General features: G+C 45.7%; 1 protein-coding gene across 1 annotated transcript in view; it reads left to right on the top strand.

Annotated features, from left to right (window-relative positions):
* CDK15 (cyclin dependent kinase 15) overlaps nucleotides 1-27,798 on the top strand; it is a 158,819-nt gene that overhangs the window by 91,603 nt on the left and 39,418 nt on the right. The window contains exons 11-12 of the mRNA XM_033945924.1: nucleotides 7,744-7,792; nucleotides 27,027-27,166. Of these exons, the coding sequence (XP_033801815.1) occupies nucleotides 7,744-7,792; nucleotides 27,027-27,166 (189 nt within the window). The remainder of the gene's footprint in view (nucleotides 1-7,743; nucleotides 7,793-27,026; nucleotides 27,167-27,798) is intronic.

The raw sequence follows: 27,798 nt of genomic DNA, 5'->3' as shown, positions 1-27,798 counted from the left end.
TGAAATAGAAATATATCCCCCCTCCCCCCGAAACAGCACAAAGCTGCAGATGGATTTCTTTTTTCACAAGAACATCCAAAATGCTATTTTTGAAACTAAGTTTTTCTTCGCAGTTTGTCTAAATTTCAAGGGGACGTGGTTTAGGTAGGACTAGGGCGGGTTTATGATTTGGACTGCAATAATGGGATATTGTAAGACTGTCCATGGCAAAAAGTAGGATTTTTTGTTGTTGTTGTTAGACCTGTTTCAATCATGACTAAATGCCCAAAAAGTGCACATACTGACCAGATGACCACTGGAAGGATAAAGCTCTAGCCTGCTTAAATCACTTGAGGCTGCACAAACACCGATATTCAGCTGTGCTAAGCCAGACAATGCTGTTGAATGTTAGTGCTGACCAGCCCCAAAAAAGTGGGCCAGTCAGGGGAGTGCTGGGGAGGAGCCAAGGCTTATGTGGGATCTGGCGATATTTAGCTGGGACCTGCATAAGATAAGCAAGTGAATTTAGGACAGCTGACCTAAATTCCTGTAATATTGTGAGCTAACATGAGAGGTTGCAGCAGCCATTTTGGAAGGCAGACTAAAGAGGGACATGCGCCTGCTCTTCAAGGCTCCTGTTGGACCACCAAGGAGACAGGTATGCCTGGGGGGGGGGGGGGCTACTAAATCTTGGTGGGGGGAGGAGGACCTGGCAGGAGGGGGATCGGGGGCTCCAGAGGAGGGTTGTGATTTAAAAAATGAATACTTATGCAGACGACCTGATATTCAGCCAAGGCCACCTAATTCTTAAGTGGTCCCAGCTAAAAATTGGCCAGGCTGCCCAAAATTATCCAATAATATTCAGTCTGGTGCTTGGGCATGACTCTGAATTGAATATCAGTGGATAATTTAGCTATTGATGATCAATGTTTAAGAAAACACTGACCATTGCCTGCTGAATATTAGGGGGAGTGAGCACAAAAACATTTAAAATGGGGTGATTTCCAAACCAAGAAAGACATTTTCTGGTTTGAAAATACCCATGTATGGCAGTGGAATTTTGGACCTTTTTTTTTTCTTTTAATGTCTAAAATCAGATTTGGACATCTTATCAAAAATGTTTTCTGATTGTCTACTTGGCTTGTGAGATATTCTTTTTGGCTGCTCAAGTAACTTATAAAATATCCTCAAAAGTCTTTTCTATGGCAAAATAAGTCTTTTATCCACATTAATGGCTTTGAAAATAATTTTCGCACTAGTTAAATAAGAATAATATAATTTAGGCTATATTAATGACTGCTTGAAGGGGAGATCAGAGAAGATATAACTACAGGTGGCATAATAATTGATAAATTTGATTATCCTTATACAAAATAAACATATCCACTGGGTATGACAGTGAGAAAATGTTTTTGAATACTGCCAATGACTGCAGTCCCAGAACCAACAAATGATGAAACAATTCTTTCTTGAATTCTGAGTAATGCCCAGAGATTGGTTCCGTTGATAATTATGGAAGATGTTTAACAATAACTACAATTAGATCATCTGATGTTTGATTGAACTGGAACACCATGATAAAATACCCCCGATAGAGAATTTAGGGTTTCTGGATATTACCAAAAACACTGTGAAAAATTGTCCATTCTGGCCCATTCCAATGATGCCATCTGCCAGCTTACATTGCTGAGAGATGACATCATCAGAGTTGGCTACTGATGTGAGATACTCAAGTGCCTAGTGTCAGGATTCACTGCTAAGCAACAGGAGCTTGCTCTGGCTGCTTAGCTTGCCTCTCAGCCTTAAGCTGCCAATACCATGAGTGCAAGCACTTCTCATGAGGAGCAGAAGTATCTGCTCTTAAATTTTTACTCTTGTGTGGTATCATGGGCAGGAGACTGAGAGGAAGACTGAGTAGTGAGAGTGAAGGAGCAAGCTCCCACCACCCTGCAGAGAATCTCAGCATTGGGTAAAGGAGGAAAGAGGCAGACATGGGCTGGAAATGGAAAAAGAGGACAGATGCTAAGGAATGGAAATGAAAGAAGGGGACTGGTGCTGGGACTGGGAGAAGGGAGATGCTGAGCTCACAGGAGGCCTGGAGATAGTAGAAAAGGGCTCTTCTAACAGATGGTAAATGGAGTAGAATAAACCCTTAGAAATACGTAGAAGCCCTAACCATGATGTGACCAAGTCAGACTCCTTGCAGGAGAAAATACAAGGGGCGTTCAATAATTTATCCACTTGAGTATGAAAGAAAGTAGCAAGCATGTTGAAACAAGTCTGTGCATGTCTCAAGGCTACTCATGTACAGCTGCGGCTCAGTGCGAGTCCAACATTCCAAAAGACAATATGTCAGGAAAGTCCTTGTGTGAATCAAGCAAGAAACTGCTAGATTTGGAGCACCATTCAGTGATAAATTTTCTCACAAAAGAGAAAAAGCCAAAGGAGATCCATGAATGCATGACTGCAGTTTATGTTGAGTCTGCCCTCTCCTACAAAGTAAAACTTTGGAGCAAGCAGTTTAAGTGGGGTGGAGAGTCCATTGAAGCTGACCCTCACACTGGACGGCCAGTGGAAGCAACTTCCACAGAAATGTTTGAGAAAGTCAAGGATTTAATTTTGAAAGACAGACAAATTAAGGTTTCTTGCATAGCTGAAGAAATGGGCATCTTGGCAGGCACAGTTTGGAAAATAATTCATGAAATGTTGGGCATGTCCAAGGTTAGTACAAGATGGGTTCCAAGAATGCTGACACCATATCAGAAGGCCACGAGGAATGGGAGTTGTGCAGGTTGCTGGGATGTAGATGAAGCATGGTCATATCCTCCATGCTGAAGAATTGTAACTTTGTTAAGTATCGTAAAATGAAACAACCTTAGATGGTGAGAAAAACATAGAATCATTGGACATTTAAAAATACTCCCTTCCCCAGAGAGGTATTCAACATATTATTATGCAGGTGCCAGTTTCAGAAGGAGGCCTGTTGCAGAGTTTATCATTAATGACTCAGTGGTGGTACCTTGAGACCCAGCTGGTATGAATATGAATTCTTCTCTTGAAGTAGTTCACATGCCCTGCAGTGCTGTACATTTTCAATTTCCTTAGTCCCAGTTTTATCTTTTATGTACATAAATGCCTTCAGCTCTCCCACTGAACCAAATATAGAATGTGGAGACTACAGTAATTAACTGAGGCCTTTAACAGGCTGCTAAATGTTTGGTCAGCAGCTGCTTCTTGATCAACTCATGTCTTTTCAAAGGAATAGTAACATGAATTTATAAGAAAATTTCATTCGTATGCTGTGTAATTGCTGTCTTGGAACGCTTCATATATATATATTTCAGTGATAGTTTCTTTCTGTGTTGACTCTACCAGGCACCTATTGTCCTCTGAAATCCTTTCTACTTCCGTTCTATATGTGATATCATCTTTCAGTGACAGTTTAGGTCACAGGATAAAGTTACCGATAAAAATGCCCTATAATTCTATAAATGGTGCTCAAATGTGTTCCCGGTTTTTGGTGTAATTTAACTGAGTAATGAGCCAGTTAGCAGCAATAATTGGGCACTAGCAATCAATTATTGGCACTGATTGGAAGAAGGGATGGCCTTGTGGTTAAAGCTACAGCCTCAGCACCCTGAGGTTTGGGTTTAAACCCTGCACTGCTCCTTGTGACCCTGGGCAAGTCACTTAATCATCCCATTGCCCCAGGTACATTAGATAGATTGTGAGACCACCAGAACAGATAGGGCAAATGCTTGAGAACCTGATTTTAAACTGCTTAGATAACTTTGATAGGCAGTATATAAATACCTAATAAAATTAAAATAAATAAATTCAGATTTATGCATGCATTTTTCTAGTCAGTATTCTATAAAGATGTACGCATATATTTTTAATTGTGAATCTGAAAAGAGGGCATAACCTTGGCAGAGGCATGGGTGGGTCAGGGGCGTTCACTTCAGATGCACGCAGTATTATAGAATATGGAAGATAATTTAGGAGTAAATCATCATGCCCAAAATTGGGCATGGATCCTGGCGCTAAACGCTATTATATAAATGGCACCCAACTCGGAACACTGTTTATAGAATAGGCAGTGGTATAGTAAGGGGGCTGGGTGGGGGGGGATGAACCACCCCAGGTGCCATCTTTATGGGGGTGCTGGCACCTCTCTACCTCCCCATGCTGTGCTTGCACCCTCTCTTCTCCCTTTCTTTAAATCTTCGCCAGTGCGAGTAACTTCCTGGCTCCCCTATGAAATCACTTCCTGGTCATGGGGCGAGGAAGTGATATCAGAGGGAAAGCCAACACCGGCGTAAGCAGAGGGTCAGAGAAACTGCTTGTGTTGGCAAATATTTAAAGAGGTCCAGGGAGAAAGGAGTGTGCAAGTGTAGCTTGGGAGGTAGAGAAGGAGGAGGGGGGAGGCATGAAAAGAGTGAGGAGGGCAGAGAGGAGGGAGTAGGGAGGAAGGCGTTACTGCCCCAGGCGCCTCATACCCTCACTAAACTACTACGCTCAGGGCTTCTTATTTCGCCACACCCCAATATGGATGCTATTTACTGAATGTAGTCCATAAAGTGTATTTAGGTGTCTTCCATTTGTGGATAACATTACACAGTAGCAAACCAATAAGAAAAAAACAAATGGGGAAAGCAGGTAGAGGTATAGCATGGATAATTCTTTCACATATAGATTTCTGGAGGATGTGTGTGTGTTTAGGAATAATGGAGAGTATGCTTGTATATGGGAGGGTATAGGTGGGATCTATGTGACATGGCTGGAGTTGTAGGTATGGGAACACATATGATTTAAAAATTTTGTGTTTGGCCTTTACGAATTGTCACAAGCCCAACTCTCATTACGGCCTTGTGCCAGTTAAGAGCCCCAGAAATCGCCAGGTAAAAATGATTAGAGCTAACCATTATGTCCCCGCTGGGCAGGAACAGGAAGTCCAGGCTGAGTTTAGGCAGGACTCAGTATATAGCCCTGGGAAAAACAGTCTGGCCCCTTTAAATCCTCCATCTTGGAAATTGCTGACCAAGCGGGATAGAAGGCAGCCTCAGGTGGAGAAAGCCCTACCCTGCGGAGGGCTGGGCGTGGCACAGCAGCTCTGGAGCACTTAGAGAGCTGGCTATCTAGGAGGAGAGGGCAGTCAAAGGAGCCTCTCATGTTGGAAGAGCCTAAAACTCCTCCAGAGCTCACGGATGTGGAAATGTTGAACCCAGAGTCAGAAGCAGCAGCCCTGATAAACCAGGAACATGAGAAAATGGACTGGAGTGCTTTGCCAGAATTGATGCTTGCTGAAGAGATGGAAGTAAGCTGAGTGAATTGTGGGCTTGTGTTATGAAAAGTTTTCTTTTTGTGAATTTTTTTGGGTTGTGGATGTTTGACCGCTGGGACAATAATTTAACTACGGTGATGTTTTGAGGGAAGTCACTGCTAAATAAGTGAATTCTCTGTGTTTGCTAGCAGAGGGAAGTGTGCTTGAAATTTATTCTGCTTTGGAAGTTGTTGGGTTTTTTTGAGCCAAGATGGCTACTGCAAGCTGAGGCTGGGCTGCAGTGAGGAGCTACTTGCAGTGTTCTTCCTAGAGTGGGAAAACCCTGAAGGCTGGGGCAGGATCTGCCCAACATCTGTGTGGAGGGATTTGAGGGTTCATTTTGCTCCTTGTCCTGAAAAGGATCCTTTTTTTTGGCAAGTCCACCAACCTTCTACTATGGAACTCTGAGGAGAAGGGAAGATCTATGTTGTTGCAATATGATAAGTTTTTTTTTTTCTGTTTGCATTGAGGACTACAAGAGGCTGAATTAAGTTTTGTTGCAGTACTATTATAAGGAAATAAGACTTACCTGGGACAAAAGGTGAACTGTTTTGAGTTCTAATCAGACCAGGCTGATGAGCGCAGCATTATTGAACTGTCAATTAATGTTACTGTTGTTTTGCACTTTTGTTTTTTTCTTGCATTCTTTTGATCCTGACTGGATAACAAATAAACTTAAGTTTATCCTTTTGATACTTAACTGTGAGAGGCCATTCTGTTCAGTTTGCACAGTGTAAGCTATCCACCACAGGACTTCCTCCCGTTTGAGGAAGCACGCCTGGGCTATTTTGTGGTTGTGTGCCGGTCCCTGCTTTACCTTAAGGGACGGCCACGCTACAGAGTACAATGTTTATTTTAATATTTGCTATACCATCTTTAAACAAAAGTAACAAGGCAGTTTACAGACTAATTGTAAGGAAAGGAACACCAGAATATTTGAATAGTGTGAGAGAGCGATCGAGCAGGAGAAGGGCAAAGCAAGAGTCATAATACAAGGACATGATACAAGGACATGAAAGGACATTATGGAGCTCTCGACCTCTCCAACTTGTTGAGTCCTCCTGGACATATTGTTTATGTTTTTTTGATCATACGACTTAGGCGTTTCTGGCTGATTTGGACATCCACCGGGGTTTAGAGCGGTTTTTAGACATCTATATTTTTTGATTATGAGCTCGATAGGGTGCAGTTGATGTGCTTATAGGACATTTCATGTCCTATAAGCACATCAACTGCACCCTATCGAGCTCATAATCAAAAAATATAGATGTCTAAAAACCGCTCTAAACCCCGGTGGATGTCCAAATCAGCCAGAAACGCCTAAGTCGTATGATCAAAAAAACATAAACAATATGTCCAGGAGGACTCAACAAGTTGGAGAGGTCGAGAGCTCCATAATGAAGGGCCGGTAACTGAAAAGATCGAAAAACAAATGAAGTCGTATAGAACATGTCTAAATGAAGGGTTGTTGAGAAGATATTTTTCTAATAAGCATAGTAGCAATAAGTGGTTGTTAGCACTCCATTATTGCTAGTTAAGGGCTCGTTAATCAATTCAGTTGCATGCACATCTTGGATTTGCGCCCCAAATTCGGTACACAACATTTGTTGTGATATATAGAATTTAAGGGTATGGGTGTAACTGCAAACATTTTCCCAACCGTATCCCTGGAAACTTGTCTGTGCAATTCAGGTAAAGGTATGTACATATAGGTTGTATATGTGTAATTTTTGTGCATATTGAGTGCATGATTTTATGATTGCCTATTTTCATGCACAAAAATTAGAGTCCTCAGAGTATTTTTTTGTAATTTCTTGTATACTTATTTCCATAGGAGCCATTTTATGCTTTCACACAGTTTGTAATCTGTGTAAATTGTTAATAAGAATGCCGAAGGAAGCCTTGCAGCCATTAGATTACATCAGAGCATGCCTAAAACACACCACAGAGTGATGACTATAAATCAACTTAAAGATCATTAAGGAGAAATTACAGAACAGACAAGACGGTGCCTATTTTATGCCTATTATATAATGGCGCCAAACACCATCCAAAAATAAATCTCCAAAGTCCAATCAGAGATGATACCTAATAATCTTCAATCCCACATCTCCCTCAATAAAAACAATTTAGAAAGTTCTCCAGGCAGCTACTTCAGAAGTAATTGTATTCAGTTAGGTAGATCATCAGCCATTGGAGATCATATGTCATGATCTTCCAATTTATCCACCAGGAAAAAAAAAAGTAAAAAAATATATTTTACTTGACAGTTTATCAGACCAACACAATCACATTTCGAACAACACCTTGCAACAGGGTAAGAGATTTATTTTCCAATGAGAGGCAACACCTCTTCTCTGCCATCAGTTTGTTGGACTATATTAAAACAGCTCTCAGATTTTATTCATAATGCATATTTTTATTCATTTATTTTTATCTAGATTGGTTCATGCCCTGTAAACCTCAGCAGTTTGGGATCACATGGGACAGGTAAGTTATTTTCAATTTTACAGTGAATGTGATATAATGGCAAGTTAATAAGAGTTTAAAAAATATCTATTTGTGCATCTTTTTGTAATTGAATTATACAATTGGTTTAATTGTATTTCAAATGAAGTTGTTCAATTTATCCACAGATTACAGATAGAATGGACTGTTACAGTTCAAATTTTCCCATACTTCAATGTTTAAAAATACCCTTCAGTTTAGTTGGTTCTATGTGTTAACTTTTTGTTTATTTTCACACACACATCCAGGGAAGGGGGAAAGGGTGGGTGGGATTGTATTATTATTTTACAGAAAGAAAGGTTACTGAATGAATATATGTATTTGTGCTTTTATTGATCAATCAGTGGATGGGTGGGTGGGTTAAAATTATTGCTTAGATATGTTTATAAGACAATAGTGCTTATCTTGTTTTGCTATATGTCCACATACTTGTTTATTGCACTGTTAATATTTTAAAATCAATAAAGTTTAATTAAAAAAAAATTATCCCATACTTTCCTGGCAATATGTTCTATTTTGCTCTTCCATTTGTACCCCATTTTTCTTTTGAAGGACTCAAAGTTGCATACTGCCTAAAACTACCACATACCCCCTGTTTTACTAAACCGTGATAGCGGTTATTAGCGCAGGGAGCCGCGCTGAATACTCCGCGCTCATAAGAACATTCTTATTTTGTGCTGTTCAGCTGTCAGAAAAAAAGTCGTGAGCTTGACCTCAGTTCCGGGGAAGATGGTCGAATCACTGATCAGGGAAGGTATCAATGAGCATATAGAAAAAAACAAACTGATGAGAACAAACCAGCACGGTTTCTGTAAAGGACGATCGTGCCAAACGAATCTACTGCATTTCTTTGAGGGGATAAGCAAACATTTGGACCAAGGTAACCCCATTGACATAGTATATCTGGATTTCCAAAAAGACATGATACAGACGTATAAAATCATGAAAGGCATAGAGAAGGTGGAGAGGGGCAGATTCTTCAGATTAGCGGGGACAACAAAAACAAGAGGTCATTCAGAAAAACTGAGAGGGGACAGATTCAAAATGAATGCAAGGAAGTTTTTCTTCACTCAGAGGGTGGTGGACACCTGGAACACGCTTCCAAATGAGGTAGTAGGACAGAGTACAATAATGAGTTTCAAAATGGACTGGATGACTTCCTGGAAGTGAAGGGGATTACAGGGTATAGATAGAAGGTTACTCTACAGGACATAAGCGAAAAGCGTATGACAGTTTTAGGGTATGAGCACTATCAGGTCCTGGACCTGAGGGGCCGAAGTGTCGGGCACGATGACCTCCGGTCTGACCCAACAGGGGCAATTCTTATGTTCTTATCTGAATGAGATTTGGAGCTCCTTTCTTCAAAAATTCCAAAATGGCACGTATGTTCATTTGACCTTTTAGCTGCTTGGGTTTCACACCAAGGGCAGGATTCAGTAAATGGTGCTCAAAATTTAGTGCTGAAAATCGGCGCTGAATGATTTAGAACAGGCATTCCAGGTTCAGTGCCCTTTATAGAACAGTATGTAAAGCCAATTTCCACATATTGTGCATATTAATGTAATTGTTTTGTGTGGATGAATGTGAAACTCCTAGCAAGTCTTTAACAACACATTTTTGATTTTGTATATTGGGGGTTGATTAAGGATGTGCCTTTGAAAATAGTGGTTTTTATAATCTAACTAGTCTTATAGCCCGTTACATTAACGGGTGCTAGAATATATGTGTGTGTGTCTGTCTTTATTTCTTTCTCTCTCTCTCCTTAGCCTCTTTCTGTATTTCTGTCTTTCTTTTTCCTCGGCTGTCCACCACCACCCCTTGCCTGCTCCCCCTGTCCATTCTCCCTTCCTTTTACCTCCCTTGTGTCCACCATTATCCAGCAGCAGCCCTTCTCCCTTTGTTTTACCTCCCCCCTGTCCAGCAGCACCTCTTTCCTGCTCCCTCTGTCTAGCAGTAGACCTCCCTTCCCTTTTCCTCCCCCTGTGCAGCAGCACCTCTTTCCTGCTCCCCCTGTCCAGAAGTAGGCCTCCCTTCCTTTTTCTTCCCCCCCCTGTCCATCAGCACCTCTTCCCCTGTCCAGCAGCCCCTCTTTCCTGCTCCCCCTGTCCTGCAGTAGGCCTCCCTTCCTTTTTCTGCCCCCCCTGTCCATCAGCACCTCTTCCCCTGTCCAGCAGCAACCCTTACCTCCATTCGCGTCTGCCCTCCGCAGGCCTCCCTTCCTTTTTCTGCCCCACCGTCCATCAGCACCTCTTCCCCTGTCCAGCAGCAACCCTTACCTCCGTTCACGTCTGCCCTCCGCTGACAGCTGCCTCAAGCCGCCATGGCATGCAGACACCGACAGCTTCCGCGGCCTGCAGGCGCCGACAGCCACCGTGCGCGCCTGAAGCCAACAGCCGCCATGCGTAAGAACTACCTAAGGGCGAAGTGGTGGCCGCGTTGACAGGAGGCAATGCGGAGCCCGAGGCAGATGCTGGTAGCCCCTCCTCACGCTGGCTGAATGAGCTGCGCACTTCACCAGTGCAGGTGCTGTGTGTGCTGAGCAGTCCATGAAGTGTAAGATGCGTGGTAAGCGCGCATGCGCATTCCTGGCGACCACAGACCGACAGATCAGGGATCAGGGAACATGGCAGTAAGAGTGCGCATGCACGCTTAGCATTTTATTATAGTAGATGCTAACATTAGCACAGATCCAGAAATAAAACAAATATAAAAAAAGCCTTTTTCGATGTCCGGGCTAGAAATGTGCTTAGCATGTGGAAAAGACCTGCTTAAAGAGGACCCCCAAGAGAGTAACAAGAAGGTCAAACATTACACTGAACCAAATGAACCAAAATCATTTCTAACATGGCAACTACAACATTTTATTCAAAAATATTGTATGTTAATGCTTAGAGCTATTTTATAATATTGGCTTCACACCGACACCCAGTGGCGTACCAAGGGGGGGGCGGGAAGGGTGGTTCGCCCCGGGTGCCAGCCCTGAGGGGGTGCTCCCGGCCTTGCCGTTCAGTCCCCCCCCCTCCCCCGAAGGACCGCTCGCCCCACTGACCTTCCTGCACCACCTGTGAAGCAGCCCGCAGCGTCAGCGATCCCTGAACTGCTTGGGCGCTGCTTCCTGCGCCGCGGTCCCGCCCCTCCTCTGACGTCAGAGGAGGGACGGGACCGCGGCGCAGGAAGCAGTGCCTAAGCAGCACAGGGATTGTGTCGCGATCCTGCTGCGGCTGCTTCATAGGTGGTGCAGGAAGGTCAGTGGGGCGAATGGTCCTTCGGGCGTGGTGGGGGGGGACTGAATGGCAAGGCCGGGAGCATAGGTAGTGCTGCTTCATAAGTGGTGCGGGGAGGCCAGGGGGGCGATCGGTCCTTCGGGGTGGGGCGGGCGGGCAGGCAGGCAGGCTTTCAAGGGGGAAGGGGGTGACAGGCAGGCCTTCAAGGGGGGACAGGCCTTCAAGGGGGGAGGCAGGCCTTCAAGGGGGGGACAGGCCTTCGGGGGGTGTGCAGACCTTCAAGGGGGAGGGACAGGCCTTCAAGGGGGGGCAGGCAGGCCTTCAAGGGGGGGGGCAGGCAGCCTTCAAGGGGGGACAGGTCTACAAGGGGGTAGGACAGGCCTACAAGGGGGTGGGACAGGCCTTCAAGGGGGGGACAGGCCTTCGTGGGGGGGTGCAGGCCTTCAGGAGGGTGCAGGACTTCGGGGGGTGCAGACCTTCAAGGGGGTGCAGGCCTTCAAGGGGGGGACAGGCCTTCAAGGGGGGGACAGGCCTTTAAGGGGGGTACAGGCAGGCAGGCCTTCAAGGGGGGGACAGGCCTACAAGGGGGTGGAACAGGCCTTCAAGGGGGGTGCAGGCCTTCAGGGGGGGTGCAGACCTTCAAGGGGGTGCAGGCCTTCAAGGGGGGGTACAGGCCTTCGGGGGGGGGTGCAGGCCTTCAAGGGGGTGCAGACCTTCAAGGGGGTGCAGGCCTTCAAGGGGGGGACAGGCAGGCAGACCTACAAGGGGGGACAGGCCTACAAGGGGGAAACAGGCAGGCAGGCCTTCAAGGGGGGGGGGACAGGCCTACAAGGGGGTGGGACAGGCCTTCAAGGGGGGTGCAGGCCTTTAAGGGGGGACAGGCCTTTGGGGGGGGGACCCTGGTTTAGAAGTACACGGAGGGAAGGGGGTGTTCAAAGAGACGTGCATATGCCAAACTTTGGGGGGGAGGAAGAAATAATGGGTCTGAAAATAGAGGAGAGGGAGAGAGATGATGGACCATGGGATTTAGGTAGGGAAGGAGCAGAAAGGGAGGGAAATTGGACACAAGGGATGGTGTGGAGGAGTGATAGAGATACTGGATAGGAGGGTAATTGGGAAAAGAAAGGGAGAGATGGTGGACTCTGGGGTGGTGGGGAAGGAGGGAGAGATGCCGGATGAAAGGGTAGTTAAGAAAAGGTGGATCTGTGGAGGGAGATGAAAAAAAGGAAAGATACCAGACTTCCTGGGGAGGGAAGGGAAATGGAAAGGGAGGACAGAGTTGGCAGATGGATGGTTAGCTTGCAGAAAGAAGAAAGAAGGAGACCCTGGCAAGCAAGTTATCAGAAGAAAACCAGAGCCTTGGACCAACAAGATTTGAAATATAACCAGACAACAAAAGGTAGAAAAAATTAATTTTATTTTCTGTTTTGTGATTATAATATGTCAGATTTGAAATGTGTATCCTGCCAGAGCTGGTGTTGGACTGCAAACGTGAGCTAGGATTTAACAGAGAGAGGAAAAGTCCTTTTTGTTTCTTTATTTTATTTACACCACAGCGCCAGTGTGGTTAGGAGAAGCCAAAGGGAATGTAAAAGCTATAAAACCCACCAGGAGTTTTGAAAAAAATCACCCAACTGGGCAGGAAAATCGAATTGAAAAATCAATTCAATAGGCTGAATCGAATCAAATTTTTTTTTCCTGAATCTGGCAGCATTAGTTTGCGCTACTGTCTTAGACTTTAGGATCTGGGATTGGGTAGAGATTGCATCCTCAGTACTTTATAATGCAAGTGAAACGAGGATTTGGTCAGACTTTTGAAGGGTCTGCAGAAAAAAAATATTGTATAGGCCGGGGACATGAGACAGCAGGAAATGGGAACTTTTCTTCCTTCTATTTTTGTGAATGGAAAGGCTGAGGATGTCAGAGAGTTCAGTTAAAATATGTGCTTTATAAGAAAATATAATAACGTGTTTTATAAAGTTTATAGCATAGCTGGCCTACCCAGTGAGGTGTTCCTAGTGGTGGTGGTGGCAGCATGTCAATGTGTTGAGAGGAAGAGGTGGTCTGGGAAATTCTGCTGAGCAAACTCCGGGCCCATTTCCACCCCCCAGTTAGTCCACTCCACTCAACTGGTTCACACACTGAGTGGGTCTTTGGGTGTTGTTTTGGGATCTCTTCCAGTGGTTTATCAGTATCTCCTTCTGGTCCAAGGAAGGAAACTTTGTTATCTTTAGCATTGACCTACAGAATATGTTTGTAACAGCGCTGCTTGTGTGGTATTAGGCTATGTAGTGATCGAAAGAAAAAAAACAGACCTTTGCACATTTTTGCACGATATGGTGGGTATATGAGGAGATTCACATTTCCTGCACAGCTAAGTCCATGTGAAGTTACCTTGTGCTGTATTTGACATCTAGCAAGGTCTCTGTTTGAAAGGAAAGATCTAAACTTAAAAATGAAGTGGCCAGAAGTTATGGTAAAAGCAGATAGTGTAGCTGGTTTTAAGAAAGATTTGGACAAATTCCTGGAGGAAAAGTCCATAATCTGTTATTAAGACATGGGGGAAGAGTCTGCTTGCCCTGGATCGGTAGCATGGAATGTTGCTACTCTTTGGGTTTTGACCAGGTATTAGTGTCCTGGATTGGCTACCATGAGAATGGGCTACTGGGCATGATGGACCATTGGTCTGACCCAGTTAGGCTATTCTTATGTTATGTTCTCATCTGTAGGGGCCTTTGTTTTCACTTCTTATTTTAATGTATTTTTTTTCTGGGAACTTTTATCAGTGTTTTTTATAATGGGAACAAAAATGGAAGAGAATTAATGTGTGTGGGATGAGGGAGGGGGTAACTAATTTCTTCAGCTAAATAATTCAATCCACTTCAAACAGACATAGGAGAACTCACGCACCATTCACACACCCTCCAACCAAAAACGTCAAAAGAAAAAAACTGCTTGACAACCTCCTAGCCATTCGAGCTGCAACACTCGACCCCCAACTCTACAACCAATTGACATCGACCACAGACTGCAAAACCTTCAAAAAGAAATAAAAACCCTTCTATTCAAAAAACACATAAAACCGAACTAACACAATCAGAACTGTCCCAAGCATCACCTGCAACTACTCCATATGTACTTCTGATGTCATGACAATTCAGACATAATTTATGTTATGTTTGGAATATAAGAAAATTTTCACTGCCTGTTTCTATTCTGACCATTTATTCCGTTTCATGGTCATTACAAAAAATATTTTTTACATAGGGGGGGGTGTCAAAAAATGATGGGCCCCGGGTGCCACATACCCTAGGTACGCCACTGCCGACACCCCATCTTATTGGCACTGGCGGAACAGGTTGCTTGCACAGCTGATGTTGGGGCTTCAAATTACGGTTTGTACTTTAAAACAGAGGAAAACATTGGGTGACCAGAGAGCTGGATCAAGGACATATGCTAGATGTAATTTACTTGGATTTCAGCAAAGCCTTTGATACAGTTCCTCATAGGAGGCTGTTGAACAAACTTGAAGGGCTGAAGTTAGGACCCAAAGTGGTGAACTGGGTCAGAAACTGGCTGTCGGACAGACGCCAGAGTGTGGTGTTTAATGGAAGTCGCTCGAAGGAAGGAAACATAAGAACATAAGAACATAAGCAATGCCTCTGCTGGGTCAGACCTGAGGTCCATCATGCCCAACAGTCCGCTCACGCAGTAATCCTCTATTTATACCCCTCTATCCCCTTTTCCAGCAGGAAATTGTCCAATCCTTTCTTAAACCCCTGTACTGTACTCTGCCCTATTACTCCCTCTGGAAGCGCATTCCAGGTGTCCACCACTCGTTGGGTAAAGAAGAACTTCCTAGCATTCGTTTTAAATCTGTCCCCTTTCAACTTTTCCAAGTGTCCTCTTGTTCTTTTATTTTTCGAAAGTTTGAAGAATCTGTCCTTCTCTACTCTCTCTATGCCCTTCATGATCTTATAAGTCTCTATCATATCCCCTCTAAGTCTCCTCTTCTCCAGGGAAAAGAGACCCAGTTTCTCCAATCTCTCAGCGTATGAGAGGTTTTCCATCCCTTTTATCAAGCGTGTCGCTCTCCTCTGAACCCTCTCGAGTAACGCCATATCCTTCCTAAGGTACGGAGACCAATATTGGACGCAGTATTCCAGATGCGGGCGCACCATCGCCCGATACAATGGCAGGATAACTTCTTTTGTCCTTGTTGTAATACCCATAAGAACATAAGAACATAAGAACTGCCTTCTCCGGATCAGACCTTCGGTCCATCAAGTCCGGCGATCCGCACACGCGGAGGCCCTGCCAGGTGTACACCTGGCGTAATTTATAGTCCATCAAATCCTTATATGCCTCTCTTAAGGAGATATGCATCTAGTTTGCTCTTGAAGCCTAGGATGGTCGATTCTGTCATAATCTCCTCTGGGAGAGCATTCCAGGTGTCAACCACTCTCTGAGTAAAGCAGAACTTCCTGACATTAGTCCTGAACCTGTCCCCCCTCAGCTTCATTACATGTCCTCTAGTCCGTGTCAAATTGTACAATGTAAATAATCTTCTCTGCTCTATTTTGTCGATTCCTTTCAGTATTTTGAAGGTCTCGATCATATCCCCACGCAGTCTCCTTTTCTCAAGGGAGAACAATCCTAGTGTTATAAGTCTGTCCTCGTATTCCAGTTTCTCCATACCCTTCACCAGTTTTGTTGCTCGTCTCTGCACCCTCTCCAGCAGCTTTATATCCTTCTTTAGGTAGGGGGACCAATGTTGGACACAGTATTCCAAGTGTGGTCTGACCATTGCCCTATAAAGCGGCATTATAACTTTCTCTGATCTACTCGAGATTCCTTTCTTTATCATGCCCAACATTCTATTTGCCTTCTTTGCCGCTGCCGCGCATTGTGCCGACGGCTTCAGGGTCCTATCTATCAGTACACCCAGGTCCTTTTCTTGTTCACTCTTCCCCAGAGTTGCACCTGACATTGTATACTCGTATTCCTTATTTTTATTGCCTAAATGCATTACCTTGCATTTCTCCACATTGAACTTCATCTGCCATTTCTCCGCCCATGTTTCTAACCGACACAAGTCGCTCTGGAGTTTCTCTCGATCCTCCTGCGATCTGATTGCCCGGCATAGTTTTGTATCGTCTGCAAACTTGATGATCTCACTGGATGTTCCTTCCTCCAGGTCATTGATATAAATATTAAAAAGGATCGGCCCAAGTACCGAGCCCTGGGGTACACCACTAGTCACTTTCTCCCAGTCGGAGAACTTCCCATTTATGCCCACTCTCTGCTTTCGGTTTTCCAGCCATTTGCCTATCCATCTTTGTATATCCCCCTCTATGCCATGACTTTGTAGTTTCCTGAGAAGTCTTTCGTGTGGAACTTTGTCGAACGCTTTCTGGAAGTCCAAGTATATTATGTCCACCGGCTTCCCACTATCAATTTGCTCGTTCACGGTCTCGAAAAATTGGAGTAAATTAGTCAAACATGATTTCCCTTTCCTGAATCCATGTTGACTGGGTTTCATCAAGTCGTATGCGTCCAAGTGCCGGACTATGCTATCCTTGATCAGTGCTTCAACCATCTTGCCAGGGACAGACGTAAGACTAACAGGTCTATAGTTGCCCGGTTCCCCTCTCGATCCTTTTTTGAAAATTGGGGTGACGTTCGCTATCCTCCAGTCGTCCGGTATCTGTCCAGTTCTGATTGTCAGGTTTGCAAGTTTTTGCAATAACTCTCCGATTTCAAACTTCAATTCCTTTAAGACTCTCGGATGAATCCCATCCGGTCCAGGGGATTTGTCACTTTTAAGTTTGTCGATCTGATAGTATATCTGGTCTAAGTCCACTTCAACTGTGGTGAGGCTGTCTTCTATTTCTCCTGCAAACACTTTCTCCGCTTCAGGTATTGTTGAGGTGTCCTCCTTCGTAAAGACGGACGCAAAGAAGGAATTTAGTTTGTCTGCGATTTGTTTATCTTCCTTGATGTACCCTTTTCTTCCCTGGTCGTCCAGGGGTCCCACTGCCTCTTTTGCAGGTTTTTTCCCTTTCACGTATCTAAAGAAGGGCTTGAAGTTTTTGGCCTCCTGGGCTATTTTTTCCTCATATTCCTGTTTTGCATCCCTCACCGCCTTGTGACATTTCTTCTGATCATCTTTATGTTTGTTCCAGGCTTCGGTTGTCTTTATGCATTTCCATTTTTTGAAAGAGTCCTTCTTTTCTTTTATGGCTTCCTTCACCTGTATGGTAAGCCATGCCGGTTCTCTTTTGCTCTTTGTTCTCCGATCTTTGGAAATCCTCGGAATGTAGAGATCTTGTGCTTCTGTGATAGTATTTTTCAGTAGGGTCCATGCCTGATCAACCGTTTCAAGTTTGTCCACCATCTTCTCGAGTCGTTTTTCTACCATGGCTCTCATGCTATCGTATTTACCCTTTTTAAAGTTCAAGGTGGTGGTTAAGGTTTTGGCATGTTTCCCTTTCCCGATGTCAAGTTTAAAGTTGATTACATTGTGATCACTCGTTCCCAGTGGAACTATGACTTCCACTTCTGTTATCGGTCCCGTGAGGCCATTTAGGACCAAGTCCAAGGTGGCGTTGCCTCTTGTCGGCTCTTTTACCATTTGTTCCAGGAAGCAATCCCCTAGCACCTCCAGGAACTTGGCTTCCTTGCCGCAGTTGGAGGTTGCTAGTTTCCAGTCTATCCCTGGGAAATTGAAGTCTCCCAATATAATTACATTGCCTGTCTTGCATTCTTGTTTGATTTCCTCCATCATTTCTGAGTCAGTTTCCTCCGCCTGTCCTGGTGGACGATAGTAAAGGCCAATTTTCGTATCTGCGCCATATTGACCAGGAATTTTGATCCAGAGTGATTCAAGCTTCTCTTTCATTTCTGTTGTAACCATTTCAACAGAATCTATTCCCTCCTTAACATATAGAGCAATACCTCCACCTTTCTGCCCTACTCGATCTCTTCTATACAGTTTGTATCCCTGTAGTACTGTGTCCCATTTGTTTTCTTCATTCCACCATGTTTCTGTTATGCCAATGATATCCAATATGTCATGTCTTGCTATTGTCTCTAGTTCCCCCATTTTGTTACCCAGACTTCTAGCATTCGTATACATACATCTAAGTTCCCTTCGTGTTACCTTTTTGGACCTTCTACTCTTGGCCTTCCCTGTAGTTTCAATTACGGTATCCTTTACTGCTCCTGTGTTATCACCTTTGTTTGCTGTGTGGTCGTCCCCTCCTGTGTCTGAGTTGTCCCTTCCTGCTTTTTCTCCCTTATTGGCTGTGAGGTCGTCTTCTCTTGTGTAGGTGTAGTTGTCCTTGGCTTCTTCGTCGGGGCATCCTGCTATCCGTACCATCGACCGGTGGTCGACTGTCGGCTTTCCCCTGTCTTTCAGTTTAAAGCCTTCTCGATTGCCTTCTTCATGTTGCCTGCCAAAACTCTTGCTCCTTCCTTGTTGAGGTGTAGTCCGTCCCTTCTGTAGTACTTGCTTTTTCCCCAGAACGCCGTCCAGTTGCGCACGAAGTCGAAGCCTTCTTCTTCGCACCATCGTCTCATCCAGGCGTTGATTACTTGCAATTCCCCTTGTCTCTTTCCATCCGCTCTTGGTACTGGGAGGATCTCAGAGAAGGCCACCTTCACCTCCCTGATCTTCAGTTGTCTTCCGAGAGAGCGGAGCTGGCCCTTCAGCTCTTCCCTGTCATACTTCCGCCCGCTCACATCATTTGTTCCCACGTGGATAAGTACAGCGGTGTCCTCTCCCCCTGCTCCATCTATGATCCTGGAGATCCTGTTGGTCACATCCTTCACTCTTGCTCCAGGCAGACAGGTGACGACTCTGTCCTCTCTTCCTCCTGCGGTGTAGCTGTCCACATGTCGTATGATGGAGTCGCCTACGATGATCCCCATCCTCTTTATTCGGGAGTTCCTTGGGGGGCGTTGGTCCACGTCCTTGGAGTAGGGCCAGTCTTCTTCCTCCAATGATACTCTTGAAATTTTTTCCTGTTCTTTGGGTGGGGCGATGTCTTCCTGTGCTCTCACTATTCCTCCTGGTGTGCGGTTGTCTCCTACCTCGTCTTCGGTTTCTTCTGTGTTTGCATGGGTGTCTTCTCTCCTCACATCGGTTTCCTGAGTACAGTTTTCCAGCCCTGGGATCTCTACGTGGTGCTGATGAGCTTCCTCTATGAACATTTCTAGTTCCTTGACCTCGTCGTTTGGACTGTACTCCACTAGAATCTTCTCCTGTGCTCGGATTCTGTCTTCGAGTTCCATCACTGTTCCTTCCAGTAGTCTTACCTGATATTTCAAGCTATCCATCTCCATGCATCGATTGCAAATGTATGCCTGGGTCCCCGAAGGGAGGTAGTCATACATATTGCAGCCGATACAGAAGACCGGAAAGCTCACCTTCTGACTTCCTTGGGCTTCCATTTCTTGCTTCCCTTGTGTGTGCTTGTGTCCCTTGCCTGCTGCTTCCTTATGTTGCTTGCCTTGCTGTCTCTTTTGTGTGTGCTGTCTCCGCTCTACTTCACCTTGATTGTATGTGTGGATTTGTTCCTTTGGCGTCTGTCTCTTCCTTACCTTCTGTGTTTGTCGCTTCCTTACCGTTCAGTCCTCCTCGGTGTTCTTGATAGTAGATACTCGTCCCTTGCAAGGCCCTTCGCAAAGGCGCTCTCGCTAAGGCGAGCGCCTTTGCCGCTCGCCTTCGCCGCGCGCCGAACGGCCTCGCGCCGTTGACTCCTCCCCTTTTAAGGGGGAGTCTGTCCGATGACGCTGAGGGGGGGCGGAGCTACCTCTCGCCGCTACCCCTAGGCTTGCTGGTCTCCCGGCTGCTAGTCTCCCTTACGCAGCCCTTCTCCTCCGCTTCCTGCCGGTGCTGGTGTCTCACTCTCCTCTCCTTCCTCTTCCACGAGGCACGCCTGGCTGGTGAGCGATCTCTTGCCTCGCGCCGTTGACTCCTCCCCTTTTAAGGGGGAGTCTGTCCGATGACGCTGAGGGGGGGCGGAGCTACCTCTCGCCGCTACCCCTAGGCTTGCTGGTCTCCCGGCTGCTAGTCTCCCTTCCGCAGCCCTTCTCCTCCGCTTCCTGCCGGTGCTGGTGTCTCACTCTCCTCTCCTTCCTCTTCCACGAGGCACGCCTGGCTGGTGAGCGATCTCTTGCCTCGCGCCGTTGACTCCTCCCCTTTTAAGGGGGAGTCTGTCCGATGACGCTGAGGGGGGGCGGAGCTACCTCTCGCCGCTACCCCTAGGCTTGCTGGTCTCCCGGCTGCTAGTCTCCCTTCCGCAGCCCTTCTCCTCCGCTTCCTGCCGGTGCTGGTGTCTCACTCTCCTCTCCTTCCTCTTCCACGAGGCACGCCTGGCTGGTGAGCGATCTCTTGCCTCGCGCCGTTGACTCCTCCCCTTTTAAGGGGGAGTCTGTCCGATGACGCTGAGTGGGGGCGGAGCTACCTCTCGCCGCTACCCCTAGGCTTGCTGGTCTCCCGGCTGCTAGTCTCCCTTCCGCAGCCCTTCTCCTCCGCTTCCTGCCGGTGCTGGTGTCTCACTCTCCTCTCCTTCCTCTTCCACGAGGCACGCCTGGCTGGTGAGCGATCTCTTGCCTAGCATTCTATTTGCTTTCTTAGCGGCTGTTGCGCACTGTGCCGTCGGCTTCATTGTCATGTCCACCATTACCCCCAAGTCCCTTTCTTGGTTGCTCTCATTCAATAATATCCCTCCCATCGTATAGTTGTACCTCGGGTTTCTGTTTCCAACATGCAATACTTTACATTTCTCAACGTTGAACTTCATCTGCCATCTCGCCGCCCATTCCCCCAATTTGTTCAAGTCCCTTTGCAATTCTTCGCATTCCTCTTTAGTCCCAGCTCCACTAAATAGTTTTGTATCGTCCGCAAATTTTATTATCTCACACTTCGTGCCTGTTTCTAGATCATTTATGAATATATTAAATAGCAGCGGCCCGAGCACCGAGCCCTGCGGAACACCACTCGTGACCCCCATCCAGTCCGAGTAGTGGCCCTTCACCCCTACCCTCTGTTTCCTACCCGCCAACCAGTTTCTGATCCATCTATGTACGTCTCCGTCCACTCCATGGTTCTTCAGTTTCCGGAGTAGACGTTCGTGAGGCACCTTGTCAAAGGCTTTTTGGAAATCAAGGTATATGATGTCTATGGGGTCTCCTCTGTCCATCCGTTTGTTAATTCCTTCGAAGAAGTGCAATAAGTTCGTTAGGCACGATCTCCCCCTGCAGAAACCATGTTGGGTTGTTTTCAAAAGTTCGTTTCTTTCCAGATGTTCATCGATGTGTTCTTTAACCAGTGCTTCTGTCAGTTTCCCCGGAACCGAAGTCAAACTCACTGGTCTGTAGTTTCCCGGGTCACCTCTTGATCCCTTTTTAAAGATGGGCGTGACATTGGCTATCTTCCAATCCTCCGGGATCATGCCTGTTTTCAAGGATAGGTTGCAAATTTGCTGCAGTAGTTCCGCTATCTCCTCCTTTAATTCCTTCAGAACCCTGGGATGGATTCCGTCCGGACCCGGGGATTTGTCAGTTTTAAGTTTTTCTATCTGCCTGTGTACATCATCAAGGCTCACTTCCATGGATGTTAATTTTTCTGCTTGATTTCCATTGAATATTTGTTCAGGTTCCGGTATGTTGGTTGTGTCTTCGTTTGTAAATACAGACGAGAAGAACATGTTGAGTCTTTCTGCGACTTCTTTCTCCTCCTTCACCGCTCCCTTCCTGTCTCCTTCGTCCAGCGGTCCTACCTCCTCCCTAGCTGGCTGTTTCCCTTTAACATATCTGAAGAACGGTTTGAAATTTCGTGCCTCCCTGGCTAGCCTCTCTTCATACTCTCTTTTGGCTTTTCGAACCACACGGTGACATTCTTTTTGATACTTCCTGTGCTCCTTCTGGTTCCCTTCAGTTTTGTCCTTTTTCCATTCCCTGAATGAATTTTTCTTATTGCCTATCGCTTCCTTCACTATTTTAGTCATCCATACTGGGTCTTTTGTTCGACCCTTTTTGCACCCCTTTCTGAATCTGGGGATGTGCAGATTTTGTGCCTCGCTCACTGTGTCTTTGAAAAAAGACCAGGCATGTTCTACTGTTTGCCATTTTTTGGAAGTGTTCCTAAGTTTCTTCCTTACCATTTCCCTCATTGCTTCATAGTTTCCTTTCCTGAAGTTGAAAGATGTCGCTATGGTTCTCTTTCCGTTCGGTATGCCTACTTCAACCTTGAACTTGATCATATTATGATCACTGTTTCCCAACGGTCCCACTACTTCCACTTCCTTTGCAGGTCCCCTTAGTCCATTTAGGATTAAATCCAGAGTGGCATTTCCTCTCGTCGGTTCTCTAACAAGCTGCTCCATGAAGCAATCTTGTATAGCCTCCAGGAATTCTGTCTCCCTAGCGCATCTTGAGCTTCCAAGACTCCAGTCTATCCCAGGATAGTTGAAGTCTCCCATAACAACTGTGTAACCACTTTTGCATTCTCGCTTCATCTCGGCATCCATTTCTTTATCGCTATCTCCGGTTTGCCCGGGTGGACGATAGTATAGGCCCATCTTTATTTCATGCCCTTTCCTACCCGGTATTTTAACCCATAGCGATTCCAGTTTGTTGATCATCTCCGCTGTGTCCATTCTTGTCGATTGTATGCTTTCTTTTACGTATAGGGCTATTCCTCCTCCTTTCTGACCTGACCTATCCCGGCGATAGAGCTTGTACCCCGGCAGTGCTGTATCCCATTTGTTTTCCTCATTCCACCACGTTTCAGAGATTCCAATGATGTCTATGTCCTCTGCATTGGCCATGGCTTCTAGCTCCCCCATTTTGTTTCTTAAACTCCTTGCATTAGTATATATGCAGTTTAGATCCTGGCATTTTGTCGTCTTCATTTCTTTTCCCTGTGCTTCAGTCTTTGGTGTCTTCTCTTTTGCTACAATCTTTCTAACCTCCTCTTCTGGGTTAGTTGACTCCTGTAATTTGTCTCTTGTTTCTTCCCTGCCTTTTTTCCCCTTAGTATCTTCACGGGATACCTTCTTCCGAATCATCGACGCTAGGTCGACTGTCGGCTTTCCCCTTTCTCTTAGTTTAAAGCCTGTTCTATTCCTCTCTTGACGTTGTTTGCTAGAAGTCTTGTTCCCGCCACGCTCAGGTGCAGTCCATCTCTCCTGTAGAGCTTGCTCTTGCCCCAGAACGTTGTCCAGTTCCTCACGAAGTGGAACCCTTCTTCCTCACACCATCTCCTCATCCATGCATTTATTGATTGTAGTTCTTCCTGCCTTTTCACATCTGCCCTCGGTACCGGTAGGATCTCTGAGAATGCTATCTTCTGGGTCCTCATCTTCAGTTTCCTTCCTAGAATCTTGAACTGTTCTATCAGCGTGCCTCTTCTGTAGTCTCTCCTGCTGACATCATTCGTCCCGATGTGGATCATTACTGCGGTCTCTTCCGTCTCCGCTCCTTCCAGGACCTTCCCAATTTTGTCCACGATGTCCTTGGTTCTCGCTCCTGGGAGGCAGGTCACCAGTCGATCCTCTCTTCCTCCTGCTATGTGGCTATCCACATGCCTCAATATCGAGTCTCCCACCAGGATCGCTGACTTTCCCTTCTTCAATTTTCTTATCGGTCTCAGGTCAATGTCCTCGGTGTGCTTAGCTCTCTCTTCTTCTGGGCATCGACTAGCCAATTCTTCCCCCTCGTGTGGTATTCTTCTGTGGGTGTCTTCTTTGAGGTCATCTGCTTCTTGCTCCCCCTTCCAAGTTGGTGTTGCATCATCTCTCATCTGGAGTTCGTTCTCTTCCACCCTCCTCCTGTATGCTTCCTCAATGAATTCCTCGAGTTCCCTGACTTCCTTCTCGATGTGTTTCTCACTCCTGAAGTCTTCAAATGCCCTGGTAGGGTCCTCCGTGGTGTAAAGTCCTTCTAGCTCCTGTATCTTGTCCTCAAGTCGCTTGACTTCTTTCTTCAAGCTTTTCAGCTCCTGACACCGACTGCATACGTATGACTGTCTCCCCGAGGGGAGGTAGTCATACATATGACAGTCCGCGCAGAACACTGGAAAGCTCATCTTCTGGTTACCTTCTGCTTCCATCGGGGTTACTACTTTAAGAAAACAGATAAGTTTACGTGTTCCTTCGGTGCCTGCTTCCTTCTGCACCTGCTTCTTGCTTTACTGCCTTCTGCCTTTGTATGGACTGCCTACGCTCTACCTTTCCTTACTTTTGTTTGTGTGATTGTTCTTTCTGTGCCTGGTGCCTTTGCACAACCTTGCCTAACTTTTGCTTGTGTGTGGTTGTTCCTTCTGTATCTGCTTCTTGCCTTGCTGCTTTCTTGTGTGTGTTGTCTTTTCTCTTCCTTACCTTACTGCTGCTTGTGTGTTCGTCTCTTCTGCGCTGCTTGCCACTTCCTCACCTTTCAGTCCTTCCCTGTGCTCTTGGGTGTAGTGACTTGGCCCTTCTTGAGGCCCTTCGCAAAGGCGCTCTCGCTAAGGCGAGCGCCTTTGCCGCTCGCCTTCGCCGCGCGCCTAACGGCTGTGCGCCGTTGGCTCCGCCCCCTTTTATGGGGGGTTCGGGTGCTGACTCCTCTGACGCGGTGGGGGTGGGCGGAGCTAACTCTCGCCCAGCCCCTAGCCTCCTGCTCTCCTCTGTCTCCCTCCTCTGCTCGTTTTTGCTTCTAAAACTGCTTTTCTCCCTTGCTGCTTCTACTCCTCTTGCCTGATGCTGTGCACCACGTTCGTCGTTGGCTCCGCCCCCTTTTATGGGGGGTTCGGGTGCTGACTCCTCTGACGCGGTGGGGGTGGGCGGAGCTAACTCTCGCCCAGCCCCTAGCCTCCTGCTCTCCTCTGTCTCCCTCCTCTGCTCGTTTTTGCTTCAGAGTTCGGTGCTGGGGCCAATCCTGTTCAATATGTTTGTGAGTGACATTGCTGAAGGGTTAGACAGAAAAGGGTGCCTTTTTGCAGATGATACCAAAATTTGTAACAGAGTAGACACCGAAGAGGGAGTGGAAAATATGAAAAAGGATCTGCAAAAGTTAGAGGAATGGTCTAATGCCTGGCAACTAAAATTCAATGCAAAGAAATGCAGAGTAATGCATTTGGGGATTAATAATAGGAAGGAACAGTATATGCTGGGAGGAGAGAAGCTGATATGCACGGACGGAGAGAGGGACCTTGGGGTTATAATGTCCGAAGATCTAAAGGCGAAAAAACAGTGTGACAAGGCAGTGGCTGCTGCCAGAAGGATGCTGGGCTGTATAAAGAGAGGCGTAGTCAGTAGAAGGAAGAAGGTGTTGATGCCCCTGTACAGGTCATTGGTAAGGCCCCACTTGGACTATTGTGTTCAGTTTTGGAGACCGTATCTGGCGAAAGACGTAAGAAGACTTGAGGCAGTCCAGAGGAGGGCGACGAAAATGATAGGAGGCTTGCGCCAGAAGACGTATGAGGAGAGACTGGAAGCCCTGAATATGTATACCCTGGAGGAAAGGAGAGACAGGGGAGATGTGATTCAGACGTTCAAATACTTGAAGGGTATTAACATAGAACAAAATCTTTTCCAGAGAAAGGAAAATGGTAAAACCAGAGGACATAATTTGAGGTTGAGGGGTGGTAGATTCAGGGGCAATGTTAGGAAATTCTACTTTACGGAAAGGGTAGTGGATGCCTGGAATGCGCTCCCGAGAGAGGTGGTGGAGAGTAAAACTGTGACTGGGTTCAAAGAAGCGTGGGATGAACACAGAAGATTTAGAATCAGAAAATAATATTAAATATTGAACTAGGCCAGTACTGGGCAGACTTGCACGGTCTGTGTCTGTGTATAGCCCTTTGGTGGAGGATAGGCTGGGGAGGGCTTCAATGGCTGGGAGGGTGTAGATGGGCTGGAGTAAGTCTTAACAGAGATTTCGGCAGTTGGAACCCAAGCACAGTACCGGGTAAAGCTTTGGATTCTTGCCCAGAAATAGCTAAGAAGAAAAAAAAAAAAAAAAATTTAAATTGAATCAGGTTGGGCAGACTGGATGGACCATTCGGGTCTTTATCTGCCGTCATCTACTATGTTACTATGTTACTATACTGACACTGACGAGTGGCTGCTTCAGGGAATAGGAGGGAACTCCCTGAAGCAGCCACTCGTTGGTGAAACAAGGGCCTTGTTGGACTTGGATACTGGTTCCTTATCTGCACTCTAAATGCCGAACATGGAAGAAGATCACTGCGTCGGATCGCAATCCTGGCTCTATTAACAGCTTTGAAGATAAGTGAAACTTTTCCTTAGGTTCTTTTACCTGTTCCCTGTACACAGTGGTGGGATATGCTCCCATTTTGAAAGATTGCATTTTTGAAAAATAGTGGAGTTGTTTGCCCATGATACAGAATAAGAACGGCTGAAAAACTCATCGGGTTGCCGTCTGCACATGAAACAAAGTTGAGGCTTTTTTCCCACTGTAAGGAAATGGTTTTTCAGTGGGCATTTCCACCACTTGGCTAATAACATTTCTTGATTGTAGGTTGATTTAAATGTCTCTATCATATTTCCCCTCGCCCTGTTTTCCTCCAAAGTATACATATTGAATTCTTTAAGCTGTCCTCATACGCCTATGACGAAGACCACTGACCATTTTAATAGCCTTTCTGTTGAATACTTCTGTTGGTGTACATGAATTGTTATAATTTTAATTGCAATGTTAAATGACAATTCAAACAAGATGTTTCACACTAAACTAATGGATCCCTCCCTAATAAAAAAAATCCTCTGGACTTGTTCTCACACACACACACACACACAAGGATGTCAGGCCTTCTTCCCTGAGAAGGTAAGCAAATAAAGTAAAAAAGAAAAGCACATTTATAATCGTGAAGGTATTTAATGGTCTAATAGTGGCAGTAATTGTTTCACGCATTTCATGTCTGGCAAATGGCTGTCTTTGGATGAAAAAGGAGATTCAGTGACTGTCTTGCTTTGATTTCCTAGGTTGGGCAGAGTAATAGAAGCTGAGGATCTCGCAACAAGAATGTTGAAATGTTGTCCCCGGGGCCGCGTGTCTGCTGGAAATGCCCTACATCATGACTTCTTCAGTACTCTGCCACCTCAGCTGTACCAGCTTCCTGATGGTGGGTTGTCTGGAAAACCTTTAACTTACTATGACATAAGGGTGATTTAAGTTTTAGCTGATGAGTAATGTGCTGACCTCTGCTTTTGTCACCATTAACACTGTACCAACTCATCTTTCCTACAAGCCCTACCCTACCATAATACTATATCATGTATATCCCCCAGTACTAACCATTATCCCCCCAATTCTATAAAAAGTGCTCAAAATTGCATGTGCATATTTGGGCACGTGCCCAATTTGTGCATGCAATTTAATTGAATGAGCCAATTAGCTCCGATGACTGGGATCCTAATGAGCAAGTATTGGTGCTAATCGAAATTGATTAAAATTTACATACCTACATTTTGTGGGTCCTAAAAGGGTTGTAGCAATGGGAAGGTCTTGGGCAGATCAGGGGCATTCCTGCAATTTACATGCATAGTTATAGAATAAAGGGGGATCCGTGCCTAATTTAGGCACAAGGATTTGTACCGCATTTCAATTGGTGTAAATGTCCACGTCTAAAATTTGGTTCGGTTCCTGGCGCTAAGCACTATTCTAAAACCGGCACCTAACATTGAGTGCCATTTATATAGAATTGCAGATTTATTTTTTTTTGGCACCATTTATAGAATCTAGTCCCAAATCATC

The sequence above is a fragment of the Geotrypetes seraphini genome, chromosome 5, assembly GCF_902459505.1.
Source record: "Geotrypetes seraphini chromosome 5, aGeoSer1.1, whole genome shotgun sequence".
Classification (NCBI taxonomy): domain Eukaryota; kingdom Metazoa; phylum Chordata; class Amphibia; order Gymnophiona; family Dermophiidae; genus Geotrypetes; species Geotrypetes seraphini.
The sequence above is the reverse complement of the archived record's forward strand: the minus strand, read 5'-3'. Positions and strand labels throughout refer to the sequence as shown.